The sequence below is a fragment of the Dendrobates tinctorius genome, unplaced genomic scaffold (genome assembly GCF_039654945.1).
Source record: "Dendrobates tinctorius isolate UK_male_01 unplaced genomic scaffold, ASM3965494v1 ptg000011l, whole genome shotgun sequence".
Taxonomy (NCBI): domain Eukaryota; kingdom Metazoa; phylum Chordata; class Amphibia; order Anura; family Dendrobatidae; genus Dendrobates; species Dendrobates tinctorius.
The window spans coordinates 15,149,650-15,167,848 of NW_027361679.1; the positions used below are offsets into that span (position 1 = coordinate 15,149,650).

The window sequence follows — 18,199 nt, forward strand, 5'->3', positions numbered from 1 at the left end:
CTTTCTATTATTTTCTACCCCACCCTCTTACAGTAAGACATTGGGTTTCAGGCTGGAAGCATATTAGTTGGATGGCTGACATTTACAAATCACCAGCACTTGTCTCACAATGGGCTTTTGCTTTGTGAAGTCAAAGTTTGTATCAGTTATGACAAGATACATTCCTGTGGCTTGTTGTCACGGACTGAAAAAATAAATCAGGATAAATAGACAAAATGAATAATGCATGTGTTCTACAACTGGCAGATTAGGAAACAGGAGTCAGAGTTCTTGCCTAGTTTTGCATTGTCTTTCTTGATCTTTTATTACACTGGTCAACAGCATTTTTGGTGCCAAAGATATTTCATCGAATTTAGGGTATTTTTGGGGTGCTGATTCTGAATATGTCATCAGTTTTGCCAGATTGGCTCAAGTTTTTGAGATTTTTGGTATCTTATTTATAGCACTTGTTGGTAAATGCGACGCATCATCTCATTAATTTCTTTGGATTAGTACTTGAACTGAGCAGTTCTCAATATAGTTTTGTGTTAATTAGTGTTCTAAAAGTTTGTTCATAGCTTGATTTTTGCACTAACTTTATGTTGTTGTCTGTTTTCCAGTGAAAAGCATGAACTCATCATGAAGAAGTTGTCTTAACGATCCAGACTCATTCTGTTACATTTGTGGTGAATATACACTGCCAAAACATAGAAGAAACATAACAGACTTCGTAAAAAAAGTGTATTTTGCCTATTTTGGGGTTATGCTTGGGGACCAAGACAAGTTTTGGGCACCACACATAGTGTGCAAAGCATGTATCGAATTATTACGAAAATGGAGCAAAGGACAAAGAAAAAGCTTCAAATTTGGTGTTCCAATGGTGTGGAGAGAGCCAAAAAATCATCATGATGACTGTTATTTATGGTAAACACAGGTACAGGCACATCTTCACAATGAGGGACAGGCCTTCTTGCAGATTCCATGTTACTCCCATTTTCGTTTCTTATGCTTATTGAATCCTTGCACTTGCACTGCACAGAAATAACAGTCATCATGATGATTTTTTGGCTCTCTCCACACCATTGGAACACCAAATTTGAAGCTTTTTCTTTGTCCTTTGCTCCATTTTCGTAATAATTCGATACATGCTTTGCACACTATGTGTGGTGCCCAAAACTTGTCTTGGTCCCCAAGCATAACCCCAAAATAGGCAAAATACACTTTTTTTACGAAGTGTGTTATGTTTCTTCTATGTTTTGGCAGTGTATATTCACCACAAATGTAACAGAATGAGTCTGGATCGTTAAGACAACTTCTTCATGATGAGTTCATGCTTTTCACTGGAAAACAGACAACAACATAAAGTTAGTGCAAAAATCAAGCTATGAACAAACTTTTAGAACACTAATTAACACAAAACTATATTGAGAACTGCTCAGTTCAAGTACTAATCCAAAGAAATTAATGAGATGATGCGTCGCATTTACCAACAAGTGCTATAAATAAGATACCAAAAATCTCAAAAACTTGAGCCAATCTGGCAAAACTGATGACATATTCAGAATCAGCACCCCAAAAATACCCCAAATTCATTAAAATATTTTGGACACCAGAAAAAAAAATTTTTTTCGTTGACCTGTGTTATCAACAGTAACTTCAGCACACCTACTATGTCTGCTAGGGACAATGGTAGGCAGACAGTTACTAAGCTGCTTTATTCTTTTTTCTGTTCCCCATACTTTAATTGCCACACAGACAGAGCAGGAGGCGCTAAAGAGATTAATATATATATATAATTGTGGAAATAGACTTAGTATAACTTACATATTATACCTTGTAATGTTGAAGAGTCCAGTAGGCGGTGCTGACAAGTGACTAACTGCTGTCTAAGGCCTGTTTCACACATCCGTTTGTCACCATCAGGCAAAATCCGCCATTTATCTTGGCGGATCCGTTTTTTTCCCCATTGACTTTCATTATCGGCGGATTTTGACTGAGGATCGTCCGTTGCATCCGTATTTCTGCGGATCCGCCAAAATTTTGGCGTCCGCTGAGATCACCTAACGGACATTGCAACGTTTTTTTGTTGTCCGGATCCGTATTTTACTCTTTTGCTACATGTTTAACCCTAAATCCAATCTGGCTGCTGGATAAAAAAAAAAATCTGGCTTGTCTGGCAGTCCAGATCAGTGGCATTATTACTCCTCTGGCCCAAACTGTGCACACTCTGATGCTGGCTTTGCCTCTACAGGACTGGCACTGCACTGGAGCTGACTGTGCCAAGAGAACCGTACACTCCAGTGAGTTGGAGAGTTTCAGAGCAGCTACTTACCGTAAATGTTAGAATAAAAAGATACTAACATTGGTGTTGTCACTCCAACAAAATGTATAGCATCAGTCCAGGGGCAGGGTAAAAGATGCAGTTTTAGCAGTCATAATGACTTAGGGTACTGTTACACCTAGCGAAGAAGGTTAATAGAAGGTTCCGTGTTTCCAGGATCTGCTCCTCTTCATCAGACCGAAAACAAGACATCTAACATTTTCTTTTTCGTCTGATGAAGGGGAATAGATCCCTGAAACATGTAACCTTTCAACACACTATATGAGTAGACTAGTATCTTTTATCTGACCTCTGGACTGATGCTTCTTTCTGCTGGAGAGACAGTGTCACTTTCAGTATTTATTTCTACTATATACGGTATACACACACACACACACACACACACACGTTTCTACTCTTGCTTTCTGGACAGTCTGAAAATCCTTTGGAAAGGAAGGCACGCCAAGAAAGGAAAGGCATCAGCAGTCACTGCTGTTCTCTTCACGCTGTAACGCAGACATATGCCTTGAACAACAATTAAACTTCTTGTTTGGTACTTATATTTTTTATACTAAGTTGTCAAAATGTATCACACGAGGCATTATCCTCCATGTGTTTCATTTTACATAGCTTCAGAGCAGCACTTACAAGCTCTGTTGGAAAGAGCTTGTAAAAGCGGCACGTTAGACCACAGCAGTGACCGATAACCTAGAGCACAAACAGGAAACTATAAAATAAAAAATACCTTAGTTCTGGATCATATTTTTGATTTTTCATTATTAAAAATTGCAAAAGTTGTTTATTTTTACAAGTACTTTGCAATTTTAGCTTTAAGGAACAGGAGACAATCTTTTAAGAGAAGCCTTTATAAAGCTTTTTCTAAAAAAAAAATGATGTTCTTTAATAACCTAAATGAACGTAAAAAAAAACCCCAACATGCATAGTTTGGTATGATATTTTGGTCATTTACTTAGCTCTGATAAATAAAAGAATGCACATAAAGTGAGCGACACCCAGCCTAGCCCAAGCATCTTCTAATAATACTATATTGCTTTCCAAGGTGTCTGGAAAATATTTACAGAATGAGAAAAATCTCGACACTCCTAGTCCAGTAACTAACCGCTACAAAAAGATGGTGCTATGAATAATGAGCAGAAAAGTGAAGCATGCAAATATTTATTGGCACATTTATCAGATAACTCTGTATTTATGGGGGAAGGAGTATGACAAATAGAGATATGTTCAGCAGTAAATGTGGGATTGTGTACTTACCATGGAGTAGATCTAGGCGCAGTATGAAGAATTTTAAAGATATAGGACCCGATACAAACTTTTTTGCCAGAATTCTGCTGGTAAACTTTAAAATGCTGCAAACTTTTTCATGAACTGGGCATTGCACGAACATACAGTTCATCAGTAAGTGACTTTTTGAATTGCTATCCCAGCCAGCTGCACCGAAAAATGGGTGATGCTTTGACGGGAGAGGGCGTAGCCAGGCTCAGCTGACAAATTCATCACAATTTATGCCATAAAAGTGGAGTAAGCTATGGCAGAAAAGTACTCCAGTCCTACACTGGAGTACATTTCCTGCGCTCGAGCATGGCAGTTGAAAAATGAGCCAAATTTATGATAAATTGCATATATTGAAGAATAAATGCCACAGTGCCATGCTTTCTGAGATGGTAAGTGGTAAGTTTATTGTATACCTTATTAACCTTTTGTACCACTTGTAGAGAGAGTGGTAAGTTATTCAGCAGAACTCCCAGACACTAATCTCTCTCCTAGGGGCCTAGTTTTAAGGTCCCCATTAACATCTACCCGATGTAAGCGCCTTTCACAGTTAGTACTTTTTCTAGATATAACTGCATAAAGTCTGTAAAGATTTAAAACACATTGCTGCTGGCTGCTCAGGTAGACTTAAAGTTCTAAAGGCGCCCATACACCTTAGGTGGTAGTCGATCAAAAGCTCAGCTGACAGCTGGTCCCACAACATGCATGCAAACGCCGTTCTCCACATGAAGAGGAGTCGGCGGCTGCCAGAGTCCCTCAGTGGGGGCTGAAAGGGAATCTGTAGGCACAAAGAACTGTTGAAACCCAGCACAAGCGCCAGGTGTCACCACATTGCAAGGGAACATCTTGGTGCACCCTCCCATCTACATGGTTTGCATAATTTCTTCAAAAATCATTCCTGATTGACAGCCAAACAATCAGGAGCAAGAGGAGAATGGAAATAGATGGAAAACAAGTTTGTGGAGGGTGCATCGAGCAACTCAGCACTGCCAATGGGGCACCTGTGCTTAGTCTGAATTGTTATTTTGTGCCGAATCCCTTTGTGGTGATTATTCAGCATTTTTGGAAAATTGTGACAGAAGAAAACAGAAAATCAATGCATCATGTGACCACGGTGTTAGGCGTCTGGTTCCTGCCCCTTACACAGGAGGAAGCCCGAGCCGTGCCTTCTGCGGTTTCCCAATCCTCTCCAGCCGCAGAGGAGCCTGTTCAGTAGAAACTCAATGCATTTCCAAAAAATGCTAAATAATGCACACAAGTTGTCTAGACTGTCAGTGTGTGTTAGCCCTATGGCTGCTGAGTAACTGTATCGGCCTGAATAGGAATATAAATGTGGCCATTTCCCCATATATCACTCAGGGTGAAGGAAAACTATTTGTACAGTTTCATATGATCCTGTTCATTTGCCCATATCTGGGTTTCGCTCTAATCTAGTCTGTAATTTGAGGACAATTGACATAAAACGCCGTTCCTCTAAAATGAGGGGTCCGGAAAGAATTGGCAGGATTAAGACAACTCTTACTCATTGACAAGGGAGAACTTGGTACTAACCAATGTGAACGATCTGACTGTCTGAACCCCAAGCACAAAAATCTTATATTAATTACAGAGTTTAAAAGGTTCAGTCACATCAGATTTTCATGTTCTGCACTTCTGACCAACTGGTCTTTTACTCTCCAGCCAAGAGCCCCCCGTCCGCCTCCACCCCTGGCACACTTGAATGCATGCCACACATTAATTAGGTTTTCCTGGGACACATATCCCTTTGTAGCTGCATGAGAAGTGGAAGGACAGTGTACAAGTTCTGGCTATATCTAGCCTTTATTCTTTACTCTTCTAAAGACCATCATCAGATCTGATAATTATGCAAATAACGAACCTTTACGAGATGGAAGCACTTTATATTAGAAGCGTAAAACAGTGTTAAAAAAAGAACTCAAAGTTAGCTACACATTTTCATAGATAGCTTAAAAGTTTAAGGAAAGAACATTGTAATAGGCATAGACAAACTAAGAATGACCTACTTTTAGTAACCAGCTTTCATCAATATGGAGGGGAATTTATGAGCAGGTAATTAATAGCATAGTCTTGGAGTATGCAGAATATGCATCGTATTACATGATTCATTAATATCATACACCAAGCTTAATATGTATTCATGAGAAATATATTTTGGGCACAGCCAAGTCTTCACGATCCATATGTGCTTCCATGTGAGTCCTTTCAAAGTAACATGGCACCATCTAGAGGTAAAACTACAGTACTGCAGCACTAACATTGTGTCTAGCATCGTTTTATATGTATACTCACTATGTCGTTTATATACAGCATGTAGGTTTAAAAAGAGAACGTAAGCTACAGCAGCAATCCAGATTATTCAACCCCCAACTGCAAAATATGTTCATCAGCAAATGTACAAACTTTCCACTCTTTGCAAAAACAAAAAAACACAACAACACAATAATATAACAGGAGGTTTCTCCAAATTCCAACACAAATTCCACTTTGACTGACTACTGCAATCTCAGAATTATTCAGACCTTTAACCCATCACCCTAGGCGATTTTAAGTTTTTTATCTCACAGTCTTCAAAGAGCCATAAATCCTTTTATTTTTATGTCCACACGCATATATATTTAGGAAAGCAAAAATAATAAATATACATACACGTATTTATTCATATTTATATGCAGACATACACACAAAATTCTCAATTTTTTTTTCGCCACTTTAATTTGCTCCATCCGCAGCTCTTAAAGGCACATGATGGCTGATTAAATCGGCCATCATCTGCTGGAAATTATGCGGGCTTGGAGTGCGAGCCCACATCAAAGTTAAGGAGCCGGCATATGACATACCAGTACAATGTATATTGGTAAGGAATTAACGACAAGCATCTTCAGTATTAAGAGCAGTCTGTGTGGAATCTTAGCCCATTCCTCATGGACAATGGCCTTCAGTTCACTAATATTCTTCAGTTAAGTTTGTGTACTACATTTGCCTGATTCAAATTCCACCAGAGATTTTCTATGATGTTCAAGTCAAATGACTTCTAGATACTCCAGAATCCTTCAGTACCTCTCTTAAACTAAACCTTGGTAGACTTTGAGATATGTTTAAAACCATTGTCCCTTACATAGTTTTAACGCTTGAAAGTAGAAATTGGGTTCAACCTATAACCAAACATGATCCAGATGAAGGCAAAAACCTCATCACTCAGATGATAATTGTCCCATATTAGGTGAGAAAATTCCTTTTTGACTCCACCAACAGCAATCAGACTAGTTCCCCGGATCAATGTCTCATCACAGGATCTAGTACCAGAATTTGTAATATTAGGTTTTTCAAGATTGGCATCCAGGCCATCCTTGACATTTTGTAGTAATCAGCTATTACAATATCATGTGACAGAGTTCCATAGTCTCACTGCTCTTACAGTAAAGAATCTGCATTTGCTGATGAGTGAACCTCTTTGCACTAGACGTAGAGGATGGCACTTGTCATCATTGCAGGCATAGGTGTTAAAAGATCATTAGAAAGATCCCTATACTGTGCCCACGTATTTGTACATTGTAACAAGACCCCCCCTAAGCTTTAGTTTTTACAAACTGAATAAACCAAAGGTTGCTAAATGCTAATCAGTCTTGGTATTACAGGTCACCCATTCTCTTAAGAACCTTGGTCGCTCTTCACTGCACCCACTTTAGTTCAGCCATGTCCTAAACCTGAAAACAAAGCTGGGCACTTTAAAATGTAGCTGGACAAGTGACTTTTATAGAGGCAAAACCATGTTCTTTTCATGAACATCTACAGTGGGTACGGAAAGTATTAGGACGCCTTTACATTTTTCACTCTGTTTTATTGCAACCATTTGGTAAATTCAAAAAGTTCATTTTTTTCTCATTAATGTGCACCCCATCTTGACAGATAAAAAAATTGAAATGTAGACATTTTTGCAAACTTATTAAAAGAGAAAAACTGACATATCACATGGTCATAAATATTCAGACCCTTTGCTCAGTATTGGGTAGACGCACCCTTTTGAGCTAGTACAGCCATGAGTCTTCTTGGGAATGATGCAACAAGTTTTTCACACCTGGATTTGGGGATCCTCTGCCATTCTTCCTTGCAGATCCTCTCCAGTTCTGTCAGGTTGGATGGTGAACGTTGGTGGACAGCCATTTTCAGGTGTCTCCAGAGATGCTCCATTTGGTTTACATCAGAGCTCTGGCTGGGCCAGTCAAGAATGGTCACAGAGCTGTTCCAAAGCCACTCCTTTGTTATTTTAGCTGTGTGCTTAGGGTCATTGTCTTTTAGAAGGTAAAGCTTCGGCCAAGTCTGAGGTCCAGGGCACTCTGCAAGAGGTTTTCATCCAGGCTATCTCTATTTGGCCGCATTCATGTTTCCTTCAATTGCAACCGGTTGTCCTGTCCCTGCAGCTGAAAAACACCCCCCTAGCATGATGCAGCCACCACGTTTCACTGTTGGGATTGTATTGGGCAGGTGATGAGCAGTGCCTTGTTTTCTCCACATACACCGCTTAAGCCCCCTTGACATTTAGCGATGCACCAGCGATTCCGACCACGATATGACCAAGTCAGGATCGCTGGTGCATCTCTAAATGGTCGCTAGTGAGCTGCCAAACAGGCAGATCTCACAGCGATCCAGCAGGAAGCAGCCGACGAGTAAGGGACTTGGACGATCTCGCGCGATCAGCGATAACCAGCGGGGGAGCCGGTCGGAGGTAAGTATCACACATCGCGATATCGCTAGCAATATCGCTGCTGCGTCACAAAATCGGTGACGCTTTAGCGATATTGCTAGCGATATCGCGATGTGTAAAGCCCCCATTAGAATCATCACCAAAAAGGTCTATCTTCGTCTTATCAGATGAGAGAATCTGATTTCTCATAGTCTGGGAGTCCATCATGTGTTTTTTAGAAAGCTCTATGCGGACTTTCATATGTCTTGTACTGAGGGGAGGCTTCCGTTGGGTCACTCTGCCATAAAGGCCTGACTGGTGGAGGGCTGCAGTGATAGTTGACTTTGTGGAAATTTCTCCCATCTCCATACTACATCTGTGGAGCTCAGCCACAGAGATCTTGGGGTTCTTCTTTACCTCTCTCACAAAGGCTCTTCTCCCATGATTACTCAGTTTGGGTAAACGGCCAGGACTAGGAAGACTTCTGGTGGTCCCAAACTTCTTCCATTTATGGATTATGGAGGCCACTGTGCTCTTAGGAACCTTGAGTACTGCAGAAATTCTTTTGTAACCTTGGCCAGATATGTTATGATTAGGTAACCGAGGAGGATAGCAGGGGAATAGACTAGGCAACCAGATAACCAGAGAGGTTGGTAACTTAGCGGATTGCAGACGCCTAAACTGACAACACAACTAGAATTAGCCGTGGAACGTACCTACGATGCCCTAGACGCCTCGGCAAAGCCAAAGAATTAACTAACCCTAAAGAGAGAAAAGGTAAAGCTAAACTGCCCTGGAGTAGAACCCCATAGGAATAGATAGCCCCCGAACATATATTGCCGGTGAGACAAGATGAGGCACAAAACACAGGCAGAAAATAGAGTAAGCAAATGATGGGGCCCAAACTGTCTAGATAGAACAGGAAATGATACTGTCTGCAATCACGTGAAAAACCCTAAGAAAAAATCCAACAAGTCTGATATGCAAAAAATACTGAGGCCACATGACCTCTCCCCCACTAAATCAGAACTCTTGCGTGAACTAGATGCAAAACAAAAGATACTGATATAACACGGGATTAGAAATACTGAAAAAACTGACATGAGCTGTGGCATATGGAAGCAGGAGGCAAGGAGACTTCCAAAATGCTCAGGACGAAAACCAAATCACTGGCAACAACTGAGGGAAGGTTGCTCACTTAAATCTCTCCAGTCTGTAACACCTGACCTCCAGTCATCCTCCTCAGATGGTTGATTCTGTCAGCCAGACCAGCCCCATTACCAGTAGCAACCACCATAGGGAGCCCAAACTCAGAAGCCAGGTCAAAAGTGTTCACAACACAGATCTGTGCCTTGCCACAATTCTGTCTCTTGAGCTCCTTGGCCAGTTCCTTTGACCTCATGATTCTCATTTGGTCTGACATGCACTGTGAGCTGTGAGGTCTTATATAGACAGGTGTGTGCCTTTACAAATCAAGTCCTATCAGTTTAATTAAACAAAGCTGGACTCCAATGAAGGAGTAGGACCATCTCAAGGAGGATCACAAGAAAATGGACAGCATGACTTAAATATGAGTGTCTGTTTTTTTAAATTTGCAAAAACTTCTACTTTTTTCAGTCAAGATGGGGTGCAGAGTGTGAATTAATGAGAAAAAAATAACTTTTTTTGAATTTATCAAATGGCTGCAATGAAACAAAGAGTGAAAAATTTAAAGGGGTCTGAAAACTTTCCGTAGCCACTGTATGCCTTGTTTAATGCAGTATACGCTTATGATTATATTTGCATTGACAGCAATTGCACTGGGTTACCCATCTCAGAGAAGATTAGTGCAGACTTTTCTAGTGCTTTTTGATCAGTAAAGGTTCATACTCATTTGCGAGAGACTCACACGATTCTCGTGCGAGTCTCTCGCATGAAAACCTGGCACTGCCACCGGCATTGGGACCGAAGCGTGCGGCTACATGTATTTCTATGCAGGTTTTCATGCGAGTCTCTCGCAAGTGAGTATGAGCCCTAAAGGAGCTCATCAAATCTTGCAAGTCTTTTGCAGTCACCCAAAAGGCTTTTGACCACATGCCTCCTGGTACCTGATGGCAGCAGGTGATCGCATCCTCTGTGTACCCCATCCAGGTAGTGAAGTCAGTTTTCCTTTAACTTTGAACTATGTTTGTAAGCATTTCTAGGAACATTCATAGCATTTTACATATTTTTGTATCCTTTTGGCAGGGTTTGGATGGCCCATGTGGATGTCCATTTGGGTGAGGAGACCCAGTCGGTCCTGGCATTGCAGTCCTTCCATGAACTATGAAATAAGACCATTTGAACGTGACCTTATTTTGTGCAAGGTAATAAGCAAACATGCGCTTTTATATGGGAATCTATTAGGGGGTTGAAAAAGTTGAGACTGCAGTAATTATTAAAAGTGATATTTTGTGTTGAATTTGGGGAAATCACTTGTCATGGTAGTTATGTTGAGCCATTTACTATGCTCTGGGGTTTAATTGGTTTATTGCAAAGAGAAGAAAGTCTGTAAATGTTGCTAATCAACCATAAACCTAATCTGCTATTGTAATTGAATAAGTTTACCGGCAAAACTTCACACCAGATTTACTCACATACATTGATTTGTAAAAATCAGTAGAGATGGTTTGCAACTGTAATATTTTTAATCTTGGCAAATGATTATTAATTCCTCAGCAGATTCAGCTACCTGATTGCCAGCCTCCCGGCTTGGCTGCAGGGGATGAACTAGTAGGCTTGTACGCAGATGGTGTAGGGTTGTAGGAAGCAGGCATAATCTTTGAGGAGGCTCCAGCAATCCCAGTAGTTGGTGCAGACTCCAGCAAATCACTGTTGGTAAAAAATGACAAGTATTGTAATAAATAGATAATATTTTGGCTACGATAGCTTCGTTGATAGAAAGGAGCAGAGATTATTCAACAAAAAATACTTTAGGGTGAGAAATATTGAACACATTTACGAATCAGGAACATCAATCTAGATCTAGTGCTGTTCACTATTCATTATACTGCATGTACAGCTATGCAAATCAACAAGCAAACTGAATATTGTGCCAGCATTTCCACCAAGTAAAATCTTACAGTAATATATTCATTGGTTTATTGCAAAGAGCAGAATGCTTGTAATTATTTGTTAATAAACCATGACCACCGCCTGAGTATTTAAGTAGATGGTATTCTTGATGGTTTTCCCTCTACTGCTCAAACCTTTTACATACAAATGCCACTACTCCAGTACTGCTATTCAGATCTGCTATATCCAAGTTTCCACTACTCTAGTACCTTTGCTACTTAGCACAGCTACTCAGCATTGCTTTATCCAAGCAGGGCAGGCCGGTCCACCAGTGGCTGTTTAGGGCTGCCAGGCTGCTTTACTGATTACAGCAGATTGGTAAATAAAACTTAATATTTGCACTTGCTGTTTGATACCAGATTATGTGGAGTCAATTGTCCAATTACTTTTGGTCCCTTTAAAAACAGGGTTGCACATGTTAAGGAGCTGAAACTCCTAAACCCTTCATCTAATTTTAATGTGAATACCCTCAAATGAAAGCTGAAAGTCTGAACTTCAACTGCATCTGAATTGTTTTGTTTAAAATTCACTGTGGTAATGTCTAGAACCAAAATTAGAAAAATGTTGTCTCTGTCCAAATATATATGGACCTAACTGTATATGTGTGTGTAAGTGCCCAGGTAGAAGTGTATATGTGTGTGTAAGTGCACACGAAGACGTGCATATGTGTAAGTGCCCAGGTAGAAGTGTATATATATGTGTGTGTGTGTGTGTGTGTGTGTGTGTGTGTGTGTGTGTGTGTGTAAGTGCACAGGTAGAAGTGTATATATGTGTGTGTGTGTAAGTGCCCAGGTAGAACTGTATATGGTGTGTAAGTGCCCAGGTAGAAGTGTATATGTGTGTGTGTGTGTGTGTGTGTGTGTGTGTGTGTGTGTGTAAGTGCACAGGTAGAAGTGTATATATGTGTGTGTGTGTAAGTGCCCAGGTAGAACTGTATATGGTGTGTAAGTGCCCAGGTAGAAGTGTATATATATATGTGTGTGTGTGTGTGTGTGTGTGTAAGTGCACAGGTAGAAGTGTATATATGTGTGTGTGTGTGTGTAAGTGCCCAGGTAGAACTGTATATGGTGTGTAAGTGCCCAGGTAGAAGTGTATATATGTGTGTGTAAGTGCCCAGGTAGAAGTGTATATATGTGTGTGTAAGTGCACAGGTAGAAGTGTATATATGTGTGTGTGTGTGTGTGTGTGTGTGTGTGTGTAAGTGCACAGGTAGAAGTGTAAATGTGTGTAAGTGCCCAGGTAGAAGTGTATATATGTGTGTGTAAGTGCCCAAGTAGAAGTGTATATGTGTGTGTGTAAATGCCCAGGTAGAAGTGTATATGTGTGTGTAAGTGCCCAGGTAGAAGTGTATATGTGTGTGTGTAAGTGCCCAGGTAGAAGTGTACATGTGTGTGTGTGTGTAAGTGCCCAGGTAGAAGTGTACATGTGTGTGTGTGTGTGTAAGTGCCCAGGTAGAAGTGTACATGTGTGTGTGTGTAAGTGCCCAGGTAGAAGTGTATATGGTGTGTAAGTAAGTGCCCAGGTAGAAGTGTATATGGTGTGTAAGTGCCCAGGTAGAAGTGTATATGGTGTGTAAGTGCCCAGGTAGAAGTGTATATGGTGTGTAAGTGCCCAGGTAGAAGTGTATATGGTGTGTAAGTGCCCAGGTAGAAGTGTATATGGTGTGTAAGTGCCCAGGTAGAAGTGTATATGTGTGTGTAAGTGCACAGGTAGAAGTGTATATGTGTGTGTAAGTGCACAGGTAGAAGTGTATATGGTGTGTAAGTGCCCAGGTAGAAGTGTATATGGTGTGTAAGTGCCCAGGTAGAAGTGTATATGGTGTGTAAGTGCCCAGGTAGAAGTGTATATGTGTGTGTAAGTGCACAGGTAGAAGTGTATGTGTGTGTGTGTGTGTGTGTGTGTGTGTAAGTGCACAGGTAGAAGTGTATATATGTGTGTGTAAGTGCCCAGGTAGAACTGTATATGGTGTGTAAGTGCCCAGGTAGAAGTGTATATGTGTGTGTGTAAGTGCCCAGGTAGAAGTGTATATGGTGTGTAAGTGCCCAGGTAGAAGTGTATATGGTGTGTAAGTGCCCAGGTAGAAGTGTATATGGTGTGTAAGTGCCCAGGTAGAAGTGTATATGTGTGTGTAAGTGCACAGGTAGAAGTGTATATGGTGTGTAAGTGCCCAGGTAGAAGTGTATATGGTGTGTAAGTGCCCAGGTAGAAGTGTATATGGTGTGTAAGTGCCCAGGTAGAAGTGTATATGGTGTGTAAGTGCCCAGGTAGAAGTGTATATGTGTGTGTAAGTGCACAGGTAGAAGTGTATATGGTGTGTAAGTGCCCAGGTAGAAGTGTATATGTGTGTGTAAGTGCACAGGTAGAAGTGTATATGGTGTGTAAGTGCCCAGGTAGAAGTGTATATGGTGTGTAAGTGCCCAGGTAGAAGTGTATATGGTGTGTAAGTGCCCAGGTAGAAGTGTACATGTGTGTAAGTGCCCAGGTAGAAGTGTATATGTGTGTAAGTGTATATGGTGTGTAAGTGCACAGGTAGAAGTGTATATGGTGTGAAAGTGCCCAGGTAGAAGTGTACATGTGTGTAAGTGCCCAGGTAGAAGTGTATATGTGTGTAAGTGTATATGGTGTGTAAGTGCCCAGGTAGAAGTGTATATGGTGTGTAAGTGCCCAGGTAGAAGTGTACATGTGTGTAAGTGCCCAGGTAGAAGTGTATATGTGTGTAAGTGTATATGGTGTGTAAGTGCACAGGTAGAAGTGTATATGGTGTGTAAGTGCCCAGGTAGAAGTGTATATGTGTAAGTGCCCAAGTAGAAGTGTATATGGTGTGTAAGTGCCCAGGTAGAAATGTATATGGTGTGTAAGTGCCCAGGTAGAAGTGTATATGGTGTGTAAGTGCCCAGGTAGAAGTGTATATGGTGTGTAAGTGCCCAGGTAGAAGTGTATATGTGTGTGTAAGTGCACAGGTAGAAGTGTATATGGTGTGTAAGTGCCCAGGTAGAAGTGTATATGGTGTGTAAGTGCCCAGGTAGAAGTGTATATGGTGTGTAAGTGCCCAGGTAGAAGTGTATATGGTGTGTAAGTGCCCAGGTAGAAGTGTATATGTGTGTGTAAGTGCACAGGTAGAAGTGTATATGGTGTGTAAGTGCCCAGGTAGAAGTGTATATGTGTGTGTAAGTGCACAGGTAGAAGTGTATATGGTGTGTAAGTGCCCAGGTAGAAGTGTATATGGTGTGTAAGTGCCCAGGTAGAAGTGTATATGGTGTGTAAGTGCCCAGGTAGAAGTGTATATGGTGTGTAAGTGCCCAGGTAGAAGTGTATATGGTGTGTAAGTGCCCAGGTAGAAGTGTATATGTGTGTGTAAGTGCACAGGTAGAAGTGTATGTGTGTGTAAGTGCACAGGTAGAAGTGTATGTGTGTGTGTGTGTGTGTGTGTGTAAGTGCACAGGTAGAAGTGTATATGGTGTGTAAGTGCACAGGTAGAAGTGTATATGGTGTGTAAGTGCACAGGTAGAAGTGTATATGGTGTGTAAGTGCACAGGTAGAAGTGTATGTGTGTGTGTGTGTGTGTAAGTGCCCAGGTAGAAGTGTATATGGTGTGTAAGTGCCCAGGTAGAAGTGTATATGTGTGTAAGTGCACAGGTAGAAGTGTATATGTGTGTAAGTGCCCAGGTAGAAGTGTACATGTGTGTAAGTGCCCAGGTAGAAGTGTATATGGTGTGTAAGTGCCCAGGTAGAAGTGTATATGGTGTGTAAGTGCCCAGGTAGAAGTGTATATGGTGTGTAAGTGCCCAGGTAGAAGTGTACATGTGTGTAAGTGCCCAGGTAGAAGTGTATATGTGTGTAAGTGTATATGGTGTGTAAGTGCACAGGTAGAAGTGTATATGGTGTGAAAGTGCCCAGGTAGAAGTGTACATGTGTGTAAGTGCCCAGGTAGAAGTGTATATGTGTGTAAGTGTATATGGTGTGTAAGTGCCCAGGTAGAAGTGTATATGGTGTGTAAGTGCCCAGGTAGAAGTGTACATGTGTGTAAGTGCCCAGGTAGAAGTGTATATGTGTGTAAGTGTATATGGTGTGTAAGTGCACAGGTAGAAGTGTATATGGTGTGTAAGTGCCCAGGTAGAAGTGTATATGTGTAAGTGCCCAAGTAGAAGTGTATATGGTGTGTAAGTGCCCAGGTAGAAGTGTAAATGTGTGTAAGTGCCCAGGTAGAAGTGTATATGGTGTGTAAGTGCCCAGGTAGAAGTGTATATGGTGTGTAAGTGCCCAGGTAGAAGTGTATATGGTGTGTAAGTGCACAGGTAGAAGTGTATATGGTGTGTAAGTGCCCAGGTAGAAGTGTATATGGTGTGTAAGTGCACAGGTAGAAGTGTATATGGTGTGTAAGTGCCCAGGTAGAAGTGTATATGGTGTGTAAGTGCCCAGGTAGAAGTGTATATGGTGTGTAAGTGCCCAGGTAGAAGTGTATATGGTGTGTAAGTGCACAGGTAGAAGTGTATATGGTGTGTAAGTGCCCAGGTAGAAGTGTATATGTGTAAGTGCCCAGGTAGAAGTGTATATGGTGTGTAAGTGCCCAGGTAGAAGTGTATATGGTGTGTAAGTGCCCAGGTAGAAGTGTATATGGTGTGTAAGTGCCCAGGTAGAAGTGTATATGGTGTGTAAGTGCCCAGGTAGAAGTGTATATGGTGTGTAAGTGCACAGGTAGAAGTGTATATGGTGTGTAAGTGCCCAGGTAGAAGTGTATATGTGTAAGTGCCCAGGTAGAAGTGTATATGGTGTGTAAGTGCCCAGGTAGAAGTGTATATGGTGTGTAAGTGCCCAGGTAGAAGTGTATATGGTGTGTAAGTGCCCTCGTAGAAGTGTACATGTGTGTAAGTGCCCAGGTAGAAGTGTATATGTGTGTAAGTGTATATGGTGTGTAAGTGCACAGGTGAAGTGTATACCGGTATGTGTGTAAGTGCACAAGAAGATGTGCATATGTGTGTGTATGTGCATAGGTAAAAGTGTATATGTGCACAGGTAGAATTGTATATGTTTTTCCAACCAAAAGGAGAAAACTAAATATTAACCCTAAAATCTATATATTGATTTAAGTAGACACATAAGAATCACATAAGAAGTGTATATGTGTGTAAAACATTTGACTGTTTGGGCATACTCTTTTGCATTTGTATTAGGAAATGTTCTGTTCTAGAATCAAGCAAGTGGGATATTTTCATAGATCAAACTTTTACACATATGGAAATACTAAATATGTTTATTTGTTCCCCATTTTCACATTTCTTTATTTTAAAATAGGGAAAGAGGGGCAATTTAAACTTTTATATATTTTTGAAACAAACATTTTGATTTTTACTTCCTCTTTGTCAAGTGTGCTCCCCAAGAGAACCAGTCAGACACCTCTCATCATTGGTGGGTTTGGCTGTTAGTTTACAATGTGCGGGGAACTTTAGGATTTGGCTGTTTTCACACTCTTCACAGGCCGGCTCCATAATCAGTTTGCACACAGCCAATCAGGTGCAAGCTGCTTTCTCTTCTGCTTCTGTCAATGAGAGGGATGTTGGCATGTGAACGCAAGTGTGAAATATGTGTATCGCGTGTGAAGTGCAAACAGTGTGAAAAAAAAAGCATTCCTAGCAGTATATTACACACAAAAAATGGTGTACAGAAAGGCCTGTCACTACGTAACTTTTGGACAGTGTTCACTATTTTTGTGAGCGTGACATGCTGTTTGATGAAAAAAGCAAAACTATTGGAAAACTTCCAACACACTCACACTTTCTGATTTCTGGTTCTGTTCCTGGATCTATGTGTTAAGCTTAGTTCTGTTAAATCTTAGGAAGTCAGGCTTGGCACTATCCAAACATCGGTTCATCAGATATAGTATATTATATACAATGCTTAGTAACTTTTCTTATATTATACAGTGATGCGCTATCATTTACTGCCAACAGTCAAAACACAATTTGTGGATGAAGAAGAAAATAAATGGCACTCACAAAAAAAGTAAAAAATTATCTTTACTTTCAATGACACTTTAAAAGAAGATAAGCCAGTGGAGGGGGAGAAGCAGGCACCATGACCAGTTGCAGCTGTTTCAGATTCACACAGGCTTCTACAGGCTTGAATAAGTGGCATGTAAAGGCATGTGCCTCCAATGCGCAAGACCTGCTTATCCACACCAGAGGCTTTGTAGATCCGAGCTTCTTAGTGAAACACAACAGTATATTAAAAGATATCCACTAGCAAGGTAATTTTTACATAACAGGTTATGCATGCCAAGCTGTAAAACCTGTTATCTATTCTTCTGATGTTTACCCGATCTGGCCACATCATAGTCATTATTTTGATATTTTCCTGCTAGCCACACTATACACTAATTTAGTTCAAAATATCTGGAAAATCACAGATGTCAGGGAGCAGGCAGACATCCACCATGAGACAATGGGCGAGACTTCTAAATTTCCAAAGACACAGATTGATGAACCCCCATTCCTCCTTTCGATTTAAGAAGCGTCACATTTAACATAAGATTGTTCAGGTTGTAAAATGTTAAAGTGCTGTAGGCTTTTTTGGTGCTTCTGGTCTCCTGGCCATAGCAAGAGAAAATACAGTAATAACTAAATACGAACGCGAGGCATTTCAGCAGTTAAGGCCAAAATGCCTCGCGTTCACATTTTGCATTTGGCCAAATGACAACGGTCCCGCTCCATTGTCTGCCGCTTTGTAAACTAGATCCATTCGCCATGGTTACTTACAGGTCCTTTGGGGCACTACCCCTATACACCTCCTCTTGAGAACGCAAGGATAATATCCGTGAG

At 40.9% G+C, this 18,199-nt stretch overlaps 1 protein-coding gene across 1 annotated transcript in view; it reads right to left on the bottom strand.

The window, feature by feature from the left end:
* Window positions 1-18,199, bottom strand: part of LOC141101118 (PDZ and LIM domain protein 5-like) — a 90,760-nt gene that overhangs the window by 49,859 nt on the left and 22,702 nt on the right. Inside the window, exon 2 of the mRNA XM_073589945.1 lies at window positions 11,002-11,141. Within this exon, the coding sequence (XP_073446046.1) occupies window positions 11,002-11,141 (140 nt within the window). The remainder of the gene's footprint in view (window positions 1-11,001; window positions 11,142-18,199) is intronic.